Genomic DNA, 23978 nt, shown 5'->3' with positions numbered 1-23978 from the left:
ATTAAATAGCTATAAAATATTACCATCATTTTGTATGTTTAGATTTTACTATCCCACGTAGCTGTTTGAACTGGAGATCAGCAGAACTTCATATTATTAAGGGTTGACTGTATATACAGCAGCATAATTGATTATATAATAACAAAACTGAGCTTTACTTACAGTGCTCTTTCCTTCATATTAAATGAAATATTAGATATTATTCATGGTATACACGAATAAATAAAAAGAGACAGCACTCAAGGAAAAAGAAGAGGGAAGATAGCAATTTATGGTTGGTATATTTTGTGTCTAGAAGGGGATTGGATCTCATCGGAATACAGCAGAGCAATCTTTCCCAAATGATTTTAAGAAAACTTTCTTCCTGACGTGGTCTGATCCTATTCTTGTCCCTAAATATAGGTCATCCACAAACAAGACAGCCCTACATGTGATTACAAAGAGCACTTATAAACCAATCACCTGTTGTTGTCTTTAAAGTGTCTTCAAGAGTAAGAACGTTGGAAAGATGAGGACTATAAAATGTAGTATTCATGTATTATTGATTTAGTATAACTGAATGGGCTGGAAAACGACTTAAAGGCTACATTTTTTTTATTACTAACTGGTGTGACTGAAACACAGTATAGGCCATAAGTATGTCTATCATGTGTGAATAATAGACCCGTCTGAAGGTAGTTCTTTTGAGAGTCCAACATAGAAGAGCCCTTTAAATCCATCAAAATCCTATACAATAATTAGAAATGCAACTGGATATTTAGCCAACCTCCCAAGAAGAATAAAGGCTTAAAATAAACCTAGACTAAAGTCTGTCATATGTCCTTGCATTACATTTGCAAGTGATCTTAAAGCACATGCAAAAAGAAAAAGTTAAACTTGCTATCAAAATTCCAATACACGTGTTAAAATCTAATATATAAAAATAACAGAAACGAAGAGTTGGGAAGCGGACTTGTGTGGTGTGAGCCATCTGTAAAATGGCATGTGCTGCTCAACATCTTATAAGTCTGCCTTTTTATGGTTATTTAATAGTAGACAAGTATTGGAAGTTGTAGGTTACTTAGCAACTATGTGTCAATTCTAGATTATGAGCTATATAAAATAGAAATGGCTAGCTAGTCATAGCGTTGTTTTTTGTATAAGAAGGAACTAAATGAAAGTAGTCTGATATGCTCAGTGTAAAGTGAGACCTAAAGGAGATCACACATTTATGATAAGACACCATGGGAAAAATGGGGATAGGTAAAATATAATATTTTCATTTTAAATTATGGTATTCTAAAATAAATGACAGACTTTTGTAAATGAGTTTAAGTAAATTATGTTACTCATTTGACATTGTCATCTAATACTAGTATTGCACCTATTCTTATGTTTACACCCATCTATGAGTACTTGGGGGGGGGGGGGATTTATCATATCAAAACCTGTCCAGAGGAAAGACTGCTGAATTGCCCATAGCAACCAGTCAGATCACTTCTATCATTTTACACATTTTGCAGAGGCCTTGTTAAAAATGAAAGAAGCGATCTGATTGGTTGCTATGGACAACTGGTCAACTTTTCCTCTCGACATGTTTTGATAAATCTCCCCCTTGGTGTGCACATTTTTGCATATAATGGGCTAAGTGCAATACTGTACTTTATATGATTTTCTTTAATATGGAACTTTTTCTTTATTATGTATTATTGTGACTTATATATAGTTATATAGCCTGAGTTGTTTCCTTCCCATCATGTAGCCATAGTAAGACATGAAGCATGAAGCTGTGTGCGGGCTTCCGTGTTCGCGGCCCTTCGTGACGTCTCGCCTGCCCCCTCGTGACGTCACGCCCGCCCCCTCTACCAAAGTCTATGGGAAGGGGGCGTGACAGCGGTCGGGCCCCCTTCCCCTATACTTTCGTTGAGGGGGCGGGCGAGACGTCACGAGGGGGCGGGTGAGACGTCACGAAGGGGCCGGGCGTGACGTTACTCCCGCCGGCCATGAACACGGGAGCCCGCACACAACGTTCGGAGTAATGAACTTCCGGACGCCGTGAGCAGAGCTCCGAACTGCAGGGCAGCAAACAACCCCTTTAAATGCAGGCATGGTATTGCCTCTGCTGTGGTTGAGTAAGCAGATGTTCCTAAGCAGTGTGTTTGAATGCAGCTTCAACACATCAGGCAGAAAGTGTGCAGTGTTAGATTATTATTTCCATAGAGATAACACCATGAGGGAGTTATAGACACAATGGGGGAGATTAATCAACCTGTTCAGAAGAAAAATTGCTCAGTTGCCCATAGCAAACATTTAGATCACATTTTTCATTTTTAACAAGGCCTCTAAAAATTGAAAGAAGCGATCTGATTGGTTGCTATGGGCAACTGTGCAACTTTTCCTCTAGACAGGTTTTGATAAATCTCCCCCAATAAGACTGCTCATACACTGTTCAGTTTTGTTGTAATTTTTGCAAAAGTTTTGATGCCAACACCAGGTGTTTATTATAATGATTTAGATATAATAAAAACCAGGTGCTACTTCTCTTTTTTTTTTTACCCATTGTAGACGAGGAATGGATTCACAAAATGGTAGACATAGTGGGGGAGATTTATCAAGCTGTTTCCATCATTAATTATTTTATTTTTTTTTTGCTGTAAAAAGGCGCATCTTTGCACAATTATTGGTATTTGTGCTTTTTTTTGTTTTTTGCACCTTTTGCTTATATGCCATTTTAACATAAATGACTGAGAGAAGCAGAATTCTGTTTTGACTTAGGCAGTGGAAGATATTTACTATATACTTATGCTCGCAGTCTAGGTAATAAAATCAATGAACTTGGGTCTATAATGGCATCTGAGAATGTAGATTTAGTGGCTGTTACTGAGACATGGTTTAATTAAAGGAATGACTGGGACATATCCATACCAGGGTACTCTTTATACAGAAGAGACAGAGAAGGCAAGAAAGTTGGAGGAGTGGCCCTATATGTGAAAGATAGCATAAAATCTAACCTAATACAAGTTAGTGAGGCAACCATAGAGTCAGTTTGGGTTACGTTGCAGTTTGGTAATCATACAGTAACTCGTGTAGGTGTGATATTTAGACCACCTGGCCAAGTTAAAGAAGTAGATAATCTACTAGTTGAAGAAATATCTAAAATGACAATGAAAGGAGAAGTTATCATTATGGGAGACTTCAATCTTCCAGATGTAAACTGGAAAACCAAAATAGCCAGGAGTACAGATATTATAAACTCCCTACTGGGATTATCTCTACAACAAGTGGTTGAGGAGCCAACCCGGAGGGAGGCCATTTTGGATTTGGTATTGACAAATGGGGATTTGGTATATGATGTTATTGTTGGTGAAAGCTTGGGATCTAGTGATCACCAATAAGTGTGGTTTAATTTAAGAACAGCGAAAGAGTCACACCACACAAAAACAAAAGTTTTAGATTTTAGAAAAACAGACTTTTCAAAAATGAGATTAGTCATAAATGAGTCCCTATCAGACTGGAACAAATTACATGGAGTTCAGGAGAAATGGGACTACTTAAAAGACACTTTATTGAAGGCAACAGAAAATTGCACTAGACTTGTCAGTAAAAGCAGAAAAAGGAAGAGACCACTGTGGTACTCAGCAGAAGTGGCCAAAATCATAAAAAACTAAAAACTAGCATTTAGTAATTATAAAACAACCCAGAGCAATGAAGATAGGGAAATCTACAGGACTAGGCAGAAAGAGGCCAAGCAAGTTATAAGAACTTCTAAAGCACAAGCAGAAGAAAAACTAGCTCAGTCTGTGAAAAAAGGGGATAAGTCATTCTTCAGATATATAAATGAAAAAAGGAAATTAAAACAAGGAATAACTAAATTAAAAACAAAGGAAGGAAGGCATGTAGAAGAGAATAAGGGGCTAGCCGACTGCCTTAATGAATACTTCTGTCCAGTTTTTACAGAAGGAAAAGGACCTCCATAACTAAGGAATTGTTTGATGCATGTATCTTTAGAGAGGAAGAGTTTCTACGTTTGCTTTCTAAAGTGAAGACAAATAAATCACAGGGGCCTGATGGGATACACCCAAAATTATTAAAAGAGCTTAGTGGGGACCTAGCAAAACCGTTAACCGATTTATTTAACCAATCAATGGTAACAAGTGTCGTCCCGGAAGATTGGAAATTAGCAAATGTTGTGCCCATTCACAAGAAAGATAGTAGGGAGGAATCAAGCAACTATAGGCCAGTAAGTCTGACATCAATAGTGGGGAAATTAATGGAAACCCTACTAAAGGATAGGGTTGTGGAACATCTAAAATCCCATGGATTGCAAGATGAAAAACAACATGGGTTTACTTCAGGGAGATCATGTCAAACAAATCTTATAGATTTTTTTGACTGGGTGACTAAAATAATAGATGGCGGAGGGGCAGTAGACATCGCATATCTAGATTTTAGTAAAGCTTTTGACACTGTCCCACATAGAAGACTTATGAACAAACTACAGTCATTGAGCTTGGACTCCAATATTGTTGAGTGGATTAGGCAGTGGCTGAGTAACAGACAACAGAGGGTTGTAGTCAATGGAGAATATTCAGAGCAAGGTCTTGTCACCAGTGGGATACCTCAGGGATCTGTACTGGGACCAATATTGTTTAATATCTTCATTAGTGATATTACAGAAGGTCTCGATGGTAAGGTATGTCTTTTTGCTGATGACACAAAGATATGTAACAGGGTTGATGTTCCTGGAGGGAGCTGCCAAATGGAAAAGGATTTAGGGAAACTAGAAGAATGGTCAGAACTCTGGCAACTGAAATTTTATGTGGATAAGTGCAAAATAATGCACCTGGGGCGTAAAAACCCAAGGGCAGAATATAGATTATTTGACACAGCCCTGACCTCAGTATCTGAGGAGAGGGTTTTAGGAGTAATTATTTCAGAAGACTCAAAGGTAGGAAGACAATGTAATAGAGCAGCAGGAAATGCTAGCAGAATGCTTGGATGTATAGGGAGAGGTATAAGCAATAGAAAGAGAGAAGTGCTCATGCCGCTGTACAGAACACTGGTGAGACCTCACTTGGAGTATTGTGTGCAGTACTGAAGGCCGTATCTCCAGAAGGATATAGATACTCTAGAGAGAGTTCAGAGAAGAACTACTAAACTTGTACATGGATTGCAGGATAAAACTTACCAGGAAAGGTTAAAGGACCTTAACATGTATAGCTTGGAAGAAAGAAGAGACAGAGGGGATATGATAAGGGAATCAACATGGTAAAGGAGGAGAGCATATTTAAAAGAAGAAAAACTACCACAAGAGGACATAGTTTTAAATTAGAGGGGCAAAGATTTAAAAGTAATATCAGGAAGTATTATTTTACTGAGAGAGTAGTGGATGCATGGAATAGCCTTCCTGCAGAAGTGGTCGCTGCAAATACAGTGAAGGAATTTAAACATGCATGGGATAAGCATACAGCTATCCTTCATATAAGATAGGGCCAGGGACTATTCATAGTATTCAGATTATTGGGCAGACTAGATGGGCCAAAAGGTTCTTATCTGCCGACACATTCTATGTTTCTATAGGTGTGTCTTTTTAACTTAAGCGCATCAATTGGCACATATCATGAAAAAAAGGCACAAATATAGACCAGGGTGGAGGCAACCTTTCGAAAACATCGGCAAAACCCTTGCACAGTTTAGTTCATTGTTATACTGTTCTAATTACATAAGGTTATGTCACGTTATGTTATATTATGCACCAAAATTTATACGTTGAAAAATGTCCTCTTCTGACCCTAATTTTTTGCGCCTGATCTGAAGTTTTTATCAGTACCATTTTTGTTTTGATCAGACTTTTTGATCACTTTTTATAAATTTTTTTATGGTATAAAAATTGACCAAAAATACGCTATTTTGGACTTTGGAATTTTTTTTATGTACGGTTTAATTAATGATATATTTTATAGTTTTGACATTTATGCACGCGGTGATACCGCATATGTTTATTTTTATTTACACAGTTTTTTTTAAATGGGAAAAGGGGGGGGGTGATTCAAACTTTTATTAGGGAAGGGGTTAAATCACATTTATTAACACTTTATTTTCACTTTTATTTTTTTACAGTGTTATAGCCCCCATAGGGGAATATAACATTGCACACACTGATTTCCTACACTGATCACTGCCATGCAATAGCATAGCATTGATCAGTGTTATTGACGCTCGACTGCTCTTGCCTGGATCTCAGGCACGGAGCTGTCAATCGGCAGTCGGACAGCGAGGAGACAGGTAGGGATCTTCCTGGCGTCCTGCAAGCTGTTCAGGACACTGCAATTTCACTGCGGCAGTCCTGAACAGCACCTGGACAGCATACCTCAGGATCCACAGATGTACATTTATAAACGTCCATTTGCGGCAAGGGGTTAAGTAGATGGCGTGTATCCATGCTTAAATTATTTAACCAATTTAATGTACCAAATCTCATAATTCAGCCTTTTTGCTATTGAACAGTTTTTCTTTAAAATCTCCACCTGCAGCTGTTAGAATTTTGTATAATTTTCATTTAAAAAGTACAAACCCTTTTTTTTATTTTTTTCAGTCATTTCAAGTTTGCATTTCTCTTTTTATGTTCTGTAAATTGCACAGCATGGTTAAATTATTTAACCCTTTGACAATGAAAAATTGCTGTGTTTGGTTACTTTAGATTGTAGTGTCTTGTTAAAATTAGCAATATGATTTTTGGTTTGTGCAACACCACCATTTATCCTCAGGTCAAAATTGGCTAAATAACTCTCACCTAGCTGAGTATACTGTTTCATAAGACAAACTTCTTTTGGCGGCTTCCAGTGCGTTCTAAGGTAATGAAAAGAAGACGCAATATTTATCAAGTCCATGCGCCTTTTTGATAAATAAGGCGCACGGCAGTCAAAAATAATGCAAGAAAAAAAATTACACTCACAGACAACATTGATAAATCTCCCCCAGTATCTGTTCTTTATAGTATCTAATTCATCATGACCCACACCTGATTTTGGCTTAAAATGCGCTGCAAACACAATCAACAAACAAAGCGGGAGTATCCAGAAGCAGCTGGCACATCTACAAAGATTGCTAAAACACATGCTGATCTGATGCACCTGATCCTTGATGAAATTGGCAAAGGCTCCCTATGGAAGACATAATTAGGTAACCAGAGATTTAGTCGTTCATGTAGTTTTTGTACCTGGCAATAAGATGATTAACACAAGCAAAAAAGCTTAACTTACAATACATGAAAATGTAAGACTTGGTTTATACTCTTAAGTAGGTTTCACATTAGAATTGGCAGTATATACAGTAGGGGGGATTTATCATTAGTGCAGGTTTTTTGCAGGTTTTTTTTTCTACTGGTACCCAGAGTACTTAGTTTTTACTTTCATCAAAACTTATCAAAAACCCACATGTCTGTGAATTTGCGCAAAAAAACTGCAGGGTGCAGAAACTTCAAAAGCGTGAGAAGAAATTGGTGAAGCATTAAAGGTGGTAAAACTGCAAAAATTACAAATAAAAAAAAAACCATGCAAATAATAAATTGCACGCAAACTGCTGCACAGTTGAAAAAAAAATACCCATTTAGATCTAATTAAATGAAGCAAGCGGAAAAATGATTAGTCTGTATAAAAACAACATGATGAATTTTTATGTAAGAATTGTCTAGACTGAAAATACTTGTATCAAGTTCTTAGCTGAGAATAGAAAGAGGTATGTATGTTTTTTCTGCCCCTCACTGTAAACAAGTGTTCACATTTAATATGATAAGTGTTCTTATTCAATATAAAAAATTTAAATAGGGGTACAGGGGGTGGAGTGGGAGTGAGGAATTAAGTCCTATAGCCCTGTGACAGTATAGCAAAGGGGACAGAATCTGTCTTGTAAATGCAAAACTCTTTACTTGCAAGAAACACTGATCATTGATGGTTACAGAAACATATACACAAAGGGTCGTGGGAACCTAGTGGCACAAACTTGCTTACATAGTAAGCTGCAGGTTTAAGCTTAGCTTAAAGGGGTTGTCCCATGATGAAACCTATTTTAAATGTCATAAAAATTAACATACATTACATAATAGTAAATAAAGGTATGATAAGGAAAAACAATGTGAAACAGCTGGACCAAATTAAAAAGAAAATATTAATTAATTAGGCAAGATTACAATGAAACATGCATATACGTAGCATCTTACAACAATCTTCCCGACATAGGCAAATTGATCAGATAAGAGCACTGTCTTTATAGTGTAAATTGTCCATAGTTCAGCCAATCCAAAGACAAAGAAAGTATGTGCGTGGTATAGTCTTCCTTTTTCTTCTTTATCTTGACACCAGATGGTCCTTGGCAGGGCGTGATGACATGGGTGTATTACCCTCGTAGGCAGAATACATTTTCTAAGAAAAGCAAAATCTTCATGACATAGCAAAAGTGTAATTGTCTCATTGTCTCTTAAGAATCAACTTAATATTAAACTAGGAAAGGTGGTAGAAATTCATTGATTTCTTTAAAGGGGTACTCCGGCGCTTAGACATCTTATCCCCTATCCAAAGGATAGGGTATAAGATGCCTGATCGCGGGGGTCCCACCGCTGGGGACCCTCGTGATCTTGCACGCCGCACCCTGTTAAAATCATCCCCGGAGCGTGTTCGCTCTGTGTCTGATTACTGTCGATCACGGGAGCAGGGCGTTGGCACTGCTCCGCCCCCGTGTAACGTCACGCTACGCCCCCTCAATGCAAACCTATGGGAGGGGGCATAGCAGCAGAAGTGAGGTGGCACTGGTGCCACCTCACAATCGTCCTGATTCAGGACTCCTGCTGTGGGGGTGTCCCTAACGGCACCAGCTCCGCCCCTATTCCTGAGGGCGAGAGCAGGTGCCGGGAGTTTGTAACTTAAGCTGAGCCCCCGATCCCCAGCATCGGCGGCAGGAGTGGAGTCATCGGCGGTAGTAGGCAGGAGGACATAGCGGAGCAGCAGGATGTAAGGCTGTGCCTCCTGCTGTTGCTCCCAGCATGCCCAAAAAGGTAATGCTGGGAGTTGTTGTTATGCAACAGCAGAAGGCACAATTACATCTCCCAGCATTCCATTTGGTAGTTTGTGCATGCTGGGGGTTGTAGTTAGGCAACAGCTGGAGGTACATTTTTTTTTATGAAAAATAAAGGGCAAATAAAGGGAATGCTGGGAGTTGTAGTAGTGTGCCTCCAGCTGTTGCATAAGCTGGAGGTTTGCCCCCCCCCCCCACCATGTGAATGTACAGGGTACATTCACACGGGCGGGGGTTTACAGTGAGTTTCTCGCTGCATGTTTGAGATGCAGCAAATTTTCCGCTGTAGCTCAAACTCCCAGCGGGAAACTCACTGTGAACCCACGCACATGTGAATGTACCTTAAAAATACTGCACTATACTCTACATACTCTACATACTCTACATACACTCATATACACACACCTACACAATTACCCCTTATAACTCCCATCATGGACAGAGTCTCGCCATTATGGGAATAGTAGTCCTAAAAGTGCCGCAGCCGGGGGATGTGCATGTGCCGATCCTCAGTGCTGCGGTACTACAACTACTCCCATCATGGGACAGACTCGGTCCCATGATGGGAGTTGTATTCCAGGGGCTGAGGGGCAGATCGCATCGGGTCATTCTCCAGAGACGCTCTACGATCCGCATTTATTAACTGTAAAAGCCGGCGGAACATGCGCCTACACTGCCTCCGGCTCCTGTATTCATCTCTGATAATTCATAATCCCCGCCGCCCGGGAGACAGGAGCTCTGATTGGTGAATAGCTATTCACCAATCAGAGCTCCCGTCTCCCGGGCAGGGATTATGACAGTATGCAGGAGTTGGCGGGCAGGGCAGCGTAGTGGCATGTGCCACCGGCTTTTACAGTTAACAAATGCAGATCACAGCGGGTCTCTGGAGAATGACCTGGTGCGTTCTGCCCCTCAGTCCCTGGACTATACCTCCCATCATGGTGTCCATGATGGCAGTAGTAGTCATAAAAGTCCCACAGCCGTGGGATGTGCAAGTGCCATCTCCCAGTGCTGCGATACTAAAACTACTCCCATCATGGGAAAGACTCTGTCCCATGATGGAAGTAGCAGTCTAAGAGCAGAGGGACAGATCGAGCTACACAGTCCAGGCCTAACTCTGTTCTCATTATGCATTTAGCATAATGGGAACAGAGCCTTTCTGGCAGTGTGTTTCCAAACATGGAGACTCCAGCTGTTGCTTAACTACAGCTCCCATGATGGGAGTTGTAGTTTAGCAACAATTGGAGGCTCCCTGTTTATGAACACGCTGCAATATGTGTGCTCTCCCCAGGGGAGAGCGCAAAAAATGTACTAAACCATATTTCTTGTTTTTCTTTTCTTATTTCAGATACCTGAATGCAGAGGACTATGTCAGATTTGGTGGACTGAGACAATGACCAGCGTTTTTTTTATTTAATTTCAATAAAATGGTAAACAAGGGCTGTGGGGGAGTATTTTTTTAAATACTTTTTTTTCAATGTGTTGTGTTTTTTACCTAGGCGGTAACAGGCTGGCGTTATTTATACTGGGGAGGGCCAGTAACAATGGTCCTCGCCCACCCTGGTAACGTCAGGCTGTTGCTGCTTGGTTGGTATCTGGCTGATACTGAAAATAAGGGGAACCCAATGCGTTTTTATTTCTTTCTTTTTTTAAATAAAAAAAAAAAAAACGTGTTTGGTTCCCCCATTATTTCATTATCAGCCAGATACCAACCAAGCAGCAACAGCCTGATGTTACCATGGTGGGCGAGGACCATTGTTACTGGCCCTCCCCAGCCTAAATAACACCAGCCTGTTACCGCCTAGGCTTAGTAGCGCCATTTATGACACTCCGGGCCTGTTGGTACCGGCTCTTCCCGGCACCCCTGTCGCAGTGGGTACCGGGGAGCAATAATTGGGGGTTAGCGCTAGCTGATTTTGGGGCTAAAGCAAAGCCCTAGCTTAGTACTGGATTCTGTCTACAAGACATCTTCCACTACTAAGCCTGAAAATGCAATTATAAAAAACACAACACATTGAAAAAAATGTTTAATTTAAAAATAGAAAAAAAACACTCCCCCCACAGCCCTCGTTAACCCTTTTATTGACATTTAAAAAACGCTGTTCATCATTGCAATCTTACGAATCTGACGTAGTCCTCCGCATTCACGTATCTAAAATGAGAAGAAAACAAAAAAATAAAACTACAACCATTTCTGTGATTTCTACACTATCAAAAAGCTGGTATGAAATTTTTGATGTGAACTGGACTCTCACCCCTTCGAAAATATCATGTAAAGCAGACAATATATGTGGACACGCCCACTTTTACAAAATTGACGTGAACAGTGTAAACCTCGGCACAAACCTCTTTGAAAATGTTGTCGATACCAAATTGAGTTGTGCAGAGTTTTGTTCGGCGCACACTGCTGCTCCAGCAGTTCTAGCTATGTGAACAGTGTACAGCGGGAAAATGCCACAGCTCTGTGAAGTGTGAGGTAGAGAAGGAGTGCACGGTAGAGCGAGGGGGGGGGGTGTTTCTATATTTGCACAAAATGTATCAAAAGAGTGCACTACTTTAGTAAATCTTGGGCAAGAATGTAAATTAGACAAGCAGTGTAAAGGAGTAGATCTGTGTCTACAATTAACTCCTAATGATAAATCTCCCCCATAATGTATTTAAGGTTTTTGCAAATGACAGTGCACATTTAATTGCCACAACCAGGAATGCCTTCTTGCTCACATCTCCCAATCCCTCCTTAATGTGCAGGACTGGGAGGTAAGGGTGAGCAAGGAGGTGGGGAATTCAGTGGCATTTGGGCTGTACCTATATCTGTTCAGAGACCTATCCCATTAAAATATTGCCTGGTAGTCTTTCAAAGATAAGTATGAGTAGAAATTGGCAATGCATGAAAATATTTGAGAAAATAAGTAGTTTTTTCATAGAAAAATGTCTGTCAATTTTCTGACCTTTCTGTCTCACCTTGTCATTCTCATATGTTTTGGTTTAAAATAATAAGTATTAAAGAGAAATGGAATTTGTGGAAGATAAAAAACTGTTTAGGTAGTAGAGAGAAATAAAGTGGAAATGTTAAAAATGTCCCTTTTTTTTTTGCCAGTTGGTTTACACGGGAAGGGGGGGTGGGGGGAGGGAAGAAAAGGGGTAAAATAGATAGAATAAAGTATTGCTTAGAGAATACTTTTTATATACGTTTAAAGTTTTTTTTGTAATCTGTTTTCTTAATACAAAAAAAGAAAAAATAAAAGGAATTGGCAATGCATGAAAATATTTGAGAAAATAAGTAGTTTTTTCATAGAAAAATGTCTGTAAATTTTCTGACCTTTCTGTCTCACCGTGTCATTCTCATATGTTTTGGTTTAAAATAAAAAGTATTTTTTCCAATGCTGTAAATAGATGTACTAGTCACTGTACCCAAAAATTCATGGCAACATGAATTTTTTCCAACATGGAACATTTCACACAACATATTAAATATTTGCATAAGCCATGTGTAAATGTGTGATGTCAAACTCATATTTGCCAAACTATGAAGAGTAATACCAGTGTTAAATTAGCAATCTGTTCGAGATAAACACAACATTATTTAGTCAAAACATATTGTGAAGCCATCACTATCCTAGAAGGGGTCATCTCTGAACGTGCAGAGCAATAGACTATACAGATGCTTCTTTTGTATGTTTTGCATGTTTTACAAAGTGGAAATTGTAAAATAAAATTCAAAAATTATTTTATATATTATTATATTTCAATGGAGTGTGTGTAAAAATACACCAGTCAATCATAACAGTAAAACTACCAGCCTAATCCTGTGCACTACATATCTGGCTTTATCATAGCCTGCCCTAAAATTTTTTGTAATTTGTGCTACAGTAACTCGTTTGTGGGACCTAACCAGGTGAGCTATCCTTCATTCTCCATGCACATAAGTAAGCCATGAATATCCATAGTCCTGTTACCAGTTCACAGGTTGTCTTTCCTTGGGCCATACTTTGACAGGAATGTACCCCTCTATACAGTAAACACCACATGAGACCTGTTGTTTTGGAGTTTCTTTGAACAAGTAATCTAGACATTATATTTCAATCCTTGTCAAAGTCACCCAGATCTTTACTCTTCTCTATTTTTCCTATGTCCTATAAGCCAACTACAATAACTGACTCTTCACTAAACACATCTCACTCCTTGACAGTTTGTTACTCACCTCTCTTGGTTCCTGCACCAAGTTCCAATTAGCAGCTGTGACTCCTAGTTTTGATACTAGTAGTAGTCCTTCTGGATCCATCTTTGGCATCACTACTCTTCTTGGCTGGTGACTTCACATTGCCAGGTAGTGTACTGCCACTTGCCAATGATGTTTGGCCTGGCAGCATGTTTAAAGGGCTTTCAGTCACCAGTGCTTTGTCTGCTGATTAAGGTTATTATCATTTCCTGGGTCCTGTTCCATATAATATTGATTCCTTCTCTAACTCCCGATTGACCCTAATCTTGACATTGTTCCTGGATATTTTTCCTCCCTTTGAACTGTTGATTTGGTATCTTTGGTTGTGACTCTCTCCCCTGGTGCCAATCCTTACTAGACTCCTATTGCATCTATCTTGGTCATTATTCTTGGCATTACTGCTGCCAGTCCATGAAAATTATGACTACCATCATTTGGGGCACTTTCTCCAGGAAAGGTTCAATGTAATGGCTGATTGACATATATTTCAATGCATGATACTTTGTATTTTGGAATGGAATTTCTTGGTATTCTTAAAGGGAACCAATCATCAAAGCGTTATATAGCAAAGCTTTATATAGGGTAAAATATTATCCTCACCATCCCCGGGGGATGCTCCTGCCCTCAGGGATGGTGAGGATATGAACTTATAAACTAGTCACTGCCGCGCGAGTAAGTAGTCCCCTGGGTGGGGAGCTCCTCCCACCTAGTCCTGGTCTTTGGGCGGCAGCGATGCCCCCTCCGCTTGATTGATGGGCCGCGTCATCGCTCTGCTCCTGTTCAGTGAGCAGAGCGATGACGCAGCCCATCAATCAAGTGAAGGGGCGTCGCTGCCTACCAAAGAACGGGACTAGGTGAGAGGGGCTCCTCGCCCAGGGGACTACTTACGGGCATGGCGGTGACTAGTTTATAAGTTCATATCCTCACCATCCCTGGGGGGCAGGAGCATCCCCCAGGGATGGTGAGGATAAAGATTTTACCCTATATAACGCTTTGCCAATCGTTATATAGGGTAAAATCTGATGATTGGTTCCCTTTAAATAATTATGTCAAAAGAAGATTATTTGCGTATATCGATTATAGAATAAACACTTTCAAAGGGAATAAATAAGCACCATTATGCAAACTGCAGCTGAAATACATGAAGAGGATAGTAATTTAGTTCATAAAGTCAATTTTTACTAATAAATGTGTTCAAAATCCATTAAATGGGCACTGTCAGATATAAAAAGTTTTAATATGTTGTAAAGAATGCAAAATCAATAGGTTTTGCAATTGTTTTCATTAGAAAATGTTCTGTATTTCATACTGAAAAAGCCAGTCAAAGAACTCCCCCCCCCCCCCCCCCCGCCTCCTGGGATGCATTCCACTCCTGCTGTGTTCACTGCTGTGTCACTACATTATGGACCCACTTCATGATTGACAGCAGGCTGCTCTGCTCTCAGCTCCACCACTGCCTGTGTTTACTTGTCTGCCATGTGAAGGGGAGGGGGAGGAGCAGGAACACACTGCAGCTGGGCTCTCACTGACTGTCTGCTTGTGTGAAGGGAAGGGGGAGAGGGGCAGGAACACACTGCAGCTGGTGAATAGAGGATTTACTTGTTTAAAAATTAAGTGTCCCTGCATGCATTTGTATGTGTGTGTGGATATATATGTATGTGTGTATATCAGTGAATATATGAAGCGAGTGTGTGTGTGTGTGTGATACAGTGGACTACAATCATATGCCTCCATCTGTTGCAAAACTAAAACTCAAAAAATGTGTGGGCATGCTGGGAGCTGTAGTTTTACAAAAGCTGTAGACACACAGATTTGTGTGTGTGTTTGTGAATAGCATAACACCAGAAAGGAAAAGGTTACTGCTCCCAAAGCAGAGAGAGGGAGGGGGAGTGGTTATCACAGAAAGGGACCCACCCCTTGCCTGTAAATGAAAAGTACTTTCACTTTGCAATCACTCCAATTAAATAAAGTGAATTCTAAGAGAAATATTGGGCATAGACACATACAGATTATATGTACATGATAAGGATGAGATACTGAGCAACATATAACAGTTTCTTTTTATTTTTTTATTTTTTTGCTGCACATTAAAGAACAGGTGCACATTAAAAGACTTACAATATGTTAAAGGAAGTGTTTTATGATCTGTATCATATCTGAATCATACTGTACATCATACAACCAAGAACATATACACATTATCCAAGATATACACATATACCCAAGAGCAAAAACAATCTTCAGTTTGTAGTTGTATTTGTTCATGACCCAGTATTATCAGTAGAGATAGGCTGCTTATTCAGAATTATTCTCTATTTCAGTGTTTCTCCATAGGTGTCAGATATTTTCATGCCAGTGCTACATGCAGTTTTAGTACTCACAGCTTCTTTTTTTTTCAAAATATTCTGCATAAAAGGTTCACACCATAGGGGCAATATAGACAGTTGAAATCTAAATGTAGATATGTTCTTTGAAAATATCTACAATTAGGATCACATGAATGCCAGTTTTTTTTAAAGCAAACATGGCATGGCATAAGATAAGGATGTGGTTAAGGAGAGTCAGTTGACTTTTTGTGTAATATTTACTGTTTTAAAGGGGTATTCCAGCATTTTATAAAAATGTATGACTTGCTTGGACCGTAGAATAAAAAGCTGTCCCTACCTACCCTGCTCACCCACAGATCCTGCTGCAGCTCTGGTTTCCTCTGTTTTGGGTCCAACATTGCTGCTGTCATCTGCCTACTTCTGAGATCAGAGCTCGAGGCAGAACCTGATTATTGGATGAGACAGGACACAGCCACAGTGGACAGGGCCTACTCCAAGCTCTGAACGCAGAAAGTGATATAAGACAGGAGCAGCAGAAGAACCAGCAACAAAGGGTAGCATCAGAACTGGCAGGGTACCGGTGGTAGATAAGTATAGTTTTTTTGTACAGTCCCATTGAGATATTTATATATATATATATATATATATATATATATATATATATATATATGTGTGTGTGTGTGTGTGTGTGTGTGTGTGTGTGTGCTGTGTGTGTGAGGGTTTTTTTTTTACGCCAGAATACCCTTTAAGCTTTAAGACACCACCTCATGTTTTTGACCTTTTTTGAAGCACTCTGTCTATCTATCTAGTTATCTAAATAAAAATATCTGTCACATATCTATTCTTTAAATCTGTAATGTTTTCAAAATTGTTTACTTTTTTTACAATTTTAACAGCTTAAAGAATGGACATTCTACTTGTCAGGAGTAGGTCTCATTCCTCAACCCATGGAACCAGCAAGCATTAGTGCCAATATTGGAAGCCTTGCCTCTATCAACATCTCCTTTAAGAATCCTACAAATGAGAATGTCCTTGTTGATATTGTCCTAACAGGTAAAGTACTTTCATAATATCTACTCAAGAAAATAGTTTTTTTTTTTGTTTTTTGTTTTTTATAATTCTGCAATGCATTAATTGTATTACACTCTTCACACAGTAACAAAAGGTTAGACGTATAATAAGAGGATGGTGAAAATGAACACGCTTCACTATTTAATAATGATGAATATCTCAGTACTTTCACTGTCTAAAAAGTCATAATGAAAATTAATAGCCAAGAAATAGAGAAAAAAAAGCACTTTGCATTTCTTGGGGTTAAGGGACATTATGATTTGATGGCTGGAATCAGAAGCTGCACTATTAGTTTCCATAATTGTATTGTCTTTTCACTTGTCATTTATGATGAAAAAAAGTAGGTGTTACACTTATTTATAGAGGGTTGATGTACATTATCCACTTATTTTCAATTTATAGAGTCTAGTGTTGTAAATATAGTACATGAGTGTAGGTGATACTGTGGAGGTACATAATTTCATTATGGTGCTCAGAATAATTGTTAATTGAATTCCAGTTAATATGCTTTTCTACTGATCATATTTATTTATTATATGTCACTTAATCATATTCTATAGCTGTATCTATGGATTGAACTCATCCACATTGGTCCCTGTTGTGTCTGAGCGTAGCACTTTAATTTCCTAGCAAGTCAAGATTGTGGATTATAGGGAGACAACAGAGTATTCCAACATTAAGTAAAAAACAAACAAACAAACATTTAAATGTTATAGAAGCATATGTAATTACTTACATGTCTGCCCTAGTTCCAAAACCACCATAAATCCATTTTTTGTGGGGTCTTAGTCATGTACTTCTTGGTTAAGCAGTTGCTCAGGTCTACAATTCCCAGAATACATTGCTTTCTCTGAGTGTCTTTCCACCCTTCCTTATTCCCTCCCACAGCACTTCTGCCAGTTCCCCACACAGATCTGTTGCAGAACATCTCATTTTAGAGCAGATTATCACACAAATCAGTGACTCTGCAGCATCTTCATTCCCTGTTGCTATTTTGTCTGTTGCATTGTTTAGCACATGCTGTAAACACATCTTCTAAATGTCCTCATAAACATATATATGTATATGACAGGGAGATGGTGAAGTAGGCCTACAGGCTGGCCAGAAGCAATTACATCACTCAGAGAGTGGGGCTAGAGCTCAGAGACAAGATCCAGCCAAACCTCCTGAGAAAGCGGAGGATGATGCATTGTCTTAAGATAGAGGGAGGAGCTGCTGCTACTATGTGTATGGAAGAGGCGTTAGGTTCAGTGCTCTTACTCCGATTAGATGACCGATAGATGGCCTATACTTATTATGGGACATCAATAAAATTAAACCTGGAAAGCCACTATAACTTTGTGTAAATTATATGTTTAAAAATATTAACCCTTAATAAAGGATGATATCGCTACTTACCAATCAGGATATATTTGCACCAAGCACTGTTTTTTTTCCTCCAACTTTAACTGCTTAGGATTTAGTTATGTTACAACTCAGGCTTATTTATCAGCTGAAACTATGGCACACTGCATCACTTCATTATACAATTAATTTCCCCTTACAACTGGTGTTTTATTAAAGAGAGGATGGAATAAATAATAAGGGTTAAACCAAAGCCTGAACTTTTCACCCACAGAGTTTAATTTAATTTAATTTCTCTTTAGCTACCAGCAAAAATATGCTAAACTACCCTGAACTAATTTTTCCAGCGGGAAGTCCTAGGGCTTGTGTTACCAGGCTATCACTTCCCTTTAATAGATTTTTTGGAGCAACATCTGCTAAGACACTATTCTTCCTACATAAGGACCGAAGAGCCTGCATACTTGGGCATAAATAAATGGCAGGCAGCACGGAAGCAAATGTTTCCCTGCATAGCAAGAACTGATTAAAAATAGAGGTCATATAGAAGTGGATTTGCGTTGAGAAACTTTTTGCTTTCCCCCCTGTTAATGTAAATGTGAAAACACCAGCAACAGAGAGCGGCAGAACGAAAATTACCCAGCATTTTACATCCAACAAATACTGCATGAGTTCCATGAGTGCAAAAGCAGCTGTGGCACCTCGAGGCAGCTTTGCCTGGTTTAATTCCTGTTTGAGATGACTACAACCTTGTGAGAATTACTCTGTAAGATGTTTAGGCAAACCTCTTATGTGTAGAAAAATATACTTTACAATGGTATAAGAATTGTATTATTTATAATAAGAATTCATCTATGAATTAGACTTTCCTTTCAGGTATATAATTTCTTAGTTTTCTTAAGTGCTTTACCACACAAATTGAATAACATCTACCTGTACATTCTCATACCCATATATTCTCATAACATTCTCATACATTCTCATAGCATTTACATTCTACGTAAGAACTACAGAAATAAAGAATTGTTTGCAAACTTATATGGACTGAACTGATAATCTTGGAAGTGCACCTATCCTTTCAGGTTATTTGTCAGGATGTGTAGATGAAGAGGACCACTATATATCTTTTATATGGCATTTTTACCAACATTCTGCTGTGCAAGTTCCTACCCCAATTTTCAGTTGCTCCTGAGCTAGTGGGTATAGTCTAGCATCTGTGATGTCTTCCTTACACTGTACAGACACACACACACTATTATAAAGTATTTTATATTAGCTTTTTATTCTGTCGATTTATGGAAGTTTTGTTGAAACGGCTCTTTTGCCAGTTCGCCAGGATTTCCTATATTTTTTATAACAATACTAGCCGTCACCCCCCCCCCCCCCGCAGCCATGAATGGAGGGGGGCGTGGTGTGATGTCACGATCACTGAAGCCCCAGGCTTCCATGACCGTAATGCCGCAGCACCAGCCCGATGATCGTGGGGGGTCTCTGGCCAGATCCTCCGCGATCAGACATGTTATCCCCTATCCTTTGGAAAGGGGATAACATGTCTAGGGGCAGAGCACCCCTTTAATAAATAACCACATGAATTCAGTAAATAGGAAAGGATAGGGAGACAAATCCTAAACTTAAAGAGGTAGCATCTACTGTTCCAAATGGTGATGTGGAAAAAATGTCATGAAAATTTAATAAAAAGCATGGTTTTCAAAGTGAAGTAACCAACAAAAAGGACTAACATAGTAAAACTGCATGATGGAGCCTTAATTAGCCAGGCCACATGTGAAGTTTAGTCAAAATAATATAAAGGATAAATTTAAAGGGGTATTCCAGGAAAAAACTTTTTTTTTATATATCAACTGGCTCCAGAAAGTTAAACAGATTTGTATATTATGAATTCGGGTAGAAAAACAGACATGGTGCACATCTACAATCTTACATAGATTGTATATTACTTCTATTAAAAAATCTTAATCCTTTCAGTACTTATGAGCTTCTGAAGTTAAGGTTGTTCTTTTCTGTCTAAGTGCTCTCTGATGACACCTGTCTCGGGAAACGCCCAGTTTAGAAGCAAATCCTCATAGCAAACCTTTTCTAAACTGGGCGTTTCCCGAGACAGGTGTCATCAGAGAGGATTTAGACAGAAAAGAACAACCTTAACTTCAGAAGCTCATAAGTACTGAAAGGATTAAGATTTTTTAATAGAAGTAATTTACAAATCTGTTTAACTTTCTGGAGCCAGTTGATATATATAAAAAAGTTTTTCCCTGGAATACCCCTTTAAGTGAATCAGGTTGACATTGTCTTGACTTTTGGAAATTAGATATCCTTGTTGTAACCTAGGGAAGCTTAGGGAACTGGCGGTCTTTATCCAGAGGTATCCAAGATAGGATATCTGTCAAATAATTTTGAGAGTTTCCCATGATTATTTGAGGTCTTCTGTATGATGGTCGGTGATTTGTCCTCTTTAACGATTTTAAACCTAAAGGGAAATAGCTAGCCGTAAGTTATCTTTTTAAAGAAGAGTATGTTTAGCAAGATGACATTACATGAAGGATTGTTTGGCTTGAGTTTTGTCCAAAGAAAATGGGGTACTCTCTTTTGGGGTTGAAAGAGGATAAGAAAATTTGCCACTTTTGGTAAGGCTTCTTGACACAAAAAAACTGCATGCTCGATGACTAAGTTGGGATACCTTTGCGGCCAGTGATTGGCTAAGCATGTATTTTCTTGTGCCAAGACCAATACCAGCAGCAGGACCCAGTCTAAATAGCAGAAGTGGGGGATTGGGGCAGGTGAGTGTGTATTTTTAACCGGTCTGAGGAAATTTAAATGTAGTAAAGAACTACCCAGATATCCCCTTTAAGAAACCAGCAGCCTTACAATCAGGCCCTGTCCCTAAACCAATTAATTTGACATAATTTTTACAAATTATTATGTAGTTTCTTTTTTGGTTGACCTGGTTTCATTCTGTTAATACTGACATTAGATTTGCCTCAATATAGATCCAAAGGTTCCCAATATAAATGAATTTTAATTTATACAGTATAAAATATACTTATTACTAAAATGTTATATTTAGTAATAATAAACAACTGTACACATATGCAACCATAAATAGTATCCTCCATTTTTCCACTGCACTCATTTTGGTACATGTCTAAACCTAACCTAAATTCTACCTATAATTGCAACGTATAATGATACCATCAAGGGTAGGGCAACATGACAAGATTAACTTTACTGCATTTGCATGTGAACTAATATTGGGTTAGATACTTGAGAGCAGATCTACATGCATCGATTTCAGTTTGCTTAGGAAATTGCATTGGTTACTTTTGTGTCAGCTTTCTGAAAGACAAATAAGAGGAGTGAATAGTAACAAATTAATTATAGTCAGTGCTTATTCTAGAACCTTTTGAATGTAGAATCGACTTAATGTCTAACTTTCTTTTGTGTATAGCTAGAAGAAATACTGTTGGGGTTTTGTGCTTACAATTCCAAACTGATTAAATAATGCATTGATCATGCTTTGCTTGTGCTGTTATAATGTATAGAAAATAAATGTATTTCTAGAAATGCATTCAAGTAGGCAGTTGCTTTGCTTTAAACACCAGGGAGTAAATGTTCCAGATCCTACACAACTGATGCCAAATTTGTCATCGGTTGTGGTGAGTTTTAGGCTGGGTTCTCTGGGCCAGACAGTGGACATATGTAAATCCAGTCCAAGTTTTTGTTATACTGCAAGCAGAACTTATTGGTGTATGTAAATTATTACAAAAAAGCAAGGACTACTAAACTGTCACACCTGCCTGTTTGGGTCTGTTTGCTTGGTGGCTAGACTGTTTGAAGAGTCCTGTTATAATGAATAATAATAAGTAATAATAATAAACATGATATACTCTCCTCCTCTGGTCCTTTGAGTACCTGCACTGATTCTTCCAGTCTTCTTCTGCTCTCCACTTCTTCTGGGTTATGTGCCATCCTGACCCCACAGAGTGCCATACCTCAGTCACCGATTGGCTGAGAGGGAAGAATCTGTGGGTTTAGGATTGTGTAGAACCTGGAAGAAACAGAGACCAGCAGAGAACTGGAGAAAGATTATATAGCATCTTTGTTATTTTTATGCCAGCACTGGAGCACATTTTTATTCTACCTAAATAATCCTTTAAACAAATGTTAAACCTATAAAATATATTTTAAATTGCAGTTTATTGTACTTTTCAGTTACTCTTATTCTTTTTATAATTATTAATTACATCTGAACAAATCTAAGTATATATCTTTCTCAGAACATTTTATTAGTGTGGGATTTATTTGCTGAGGGATTTGATCAGTCATATTCACAGTTAGTAAGGAACACAAAGACAGTCTGCTGTCATCTAGTACAGAACATTTTTTTGAAGAAGGCTTCACTTTATGAGGCACTATTTTCACTGATAAACACATCCAGGAAGACCTCAATTTATTAAAGGGAAACCACTCCAACCTGAATACACAGGCTTCTAGTGCGGGTGTCCCTCTTTCTAACAATGCATCTCTTACCCAAATCTGTCCAGTCATTGTGTTATTATGCAGCAAAATGTATGCATGCCAATTCTGGGAAACTAGCAATAGGGGCGTTCTCAATGCTCTTTTAGCAATACTGATGTCTTTATCTCCCAACCGTTCTGCCTGCTCCTTCATTAATATTCACTGATGAATGAAATAAAAGGGAAGGGGGAACGCCTGGGAATGGGGTAAGAGAAGGAGTAAGAATCACCCGCACTATAAGCCTGTATATTCAGGTTAGTGTGGGTTACCCCTCCTTTCAGTTTCCCTTTAAATTCTAAATTGTTACCTTGAGTAAATAAGCCTTCCATCTTAAAATATTAGTATATTTCTAATATAGGATCTTAGAATTCTGGACTTGCTTGTGAAATAACATATAGCCTAATTTAACCCCTTAGGGACCATGGGTTTTTCCGTTTTTTGCGCTCTAATTTTTTCCTCATCCCCTTCTAAAAATCTTTAGACACTTTAAACACTTTTATTTTTGCAGCTACAGACTTATATCAGGGCTTATTTTTTGCGCCACCAATTGTACTTTGTAATTACATCAATCATTTCACCACAAAATTTACAGTGAACCCAGGAAAAAAATATTTATGGGGCAGAATTGGAAAAAAAAACACCATTTTGTAAATTTTGGGGGCTTCCAAATCTATGCAGTGCACTTTTCAGTAAAAATGACACCATATATTTATAACTACATGCACCAAAATATAGTCTGTTTAAAATTGTCCTCTTCTGACCCCTATAACTTTTTTTATTTTTCGGTATATAGGGTGGTATGAAGGCTTGTTTTTTGCACCGTGATCTGAAGTTTATATCGGTACCATGAATGTTTTGATCAGACTTTTTGATCACTTTTTATTCGTTTTTCAGGGTATACAAAGTGATCAAAAATATGCAATTTTGGACTTTTGAATTTATTTTACATGTATGCCATTGACCGTGTGATTTAATTAACCTTATATTTTTATAGTTCGGACATTTACGCACGTGGCAATACCGCATATGTTTATTATGTTTATATATTTTTAATATGGAATTTGGGAAAAGGGGGGTGAGTTGAACTTTTAATAAGGAAGGGGTTAATCTGTGTGCTTTTAAACTTTTTTAAACTTATTTTTTACACTTTTAGTTGGAATCATTTTTTACACTTTTAGGAGGAATCATTAGATTCCTCATACAGATCAATGTGGTTCCACAGAACCACATTGATCTTGGTGCTCTGCGCTCGATTGATAAAGCCTGGTCCTGCCAGGCTTTATCATTGACAAAGCAGCAGCCAGCATAGGACATGAGATAAGCCCTCCGGCTACGTGAGGTAAGCCCTCCGGCTTCCTACTGCAGTGGATCGCCCCCCTAACCACCCCAACCATCCACCCTGCGATCGCGCGTCGGGGGGTTGCTTGATCCACCCCACTGGA

At 38.6% G+C, this 23978-nt stretch overlaps 1 protein-coding gene across 4 annotated transcripts in view; it reads left to right on the top strand.

Moving 5' to 3' along the window:
• Positions 1 to 23978, top strand: part of CFAP47 (cilia and flagella associated protein 47) — a 548331-nt gene that overhangs the window by 436118 nt on the left and 88235 nt on the right. For all 4 annotated transcript variants that reach the window (XM_056556158.1, XM_056556159.1, XM_056556156.1 and 1 more), the window contains exon 57: positions 16491 to 16647. In XM_056556158.1, coding sequence (XP_056412133.1) covers positions 16491 to 16647 — 157 coding nt within the window. The remainder of the gene's footprint in view (positions 1 to 16490; positions 16648 to 23978) is intronic.

This window comes from Hyla sarda, chromosome 2, assembly GCF_029499605.1.
Source record: "Hyla sarda isolate aHylSar1 chromosome 2, aHylSar1.hap1, whole genome shotgun sequence".
Classification (NCBI taxonomy): Eukaryota; Metazoa; Chordata; class Amphibia; order Anura; family Hylidae; genus Hyla; species Hyla sarda.
Note: the sequence above shows the minus strand (reverse complement) of the source record. Positions and strands in the feature narration are given on the sequence as shown.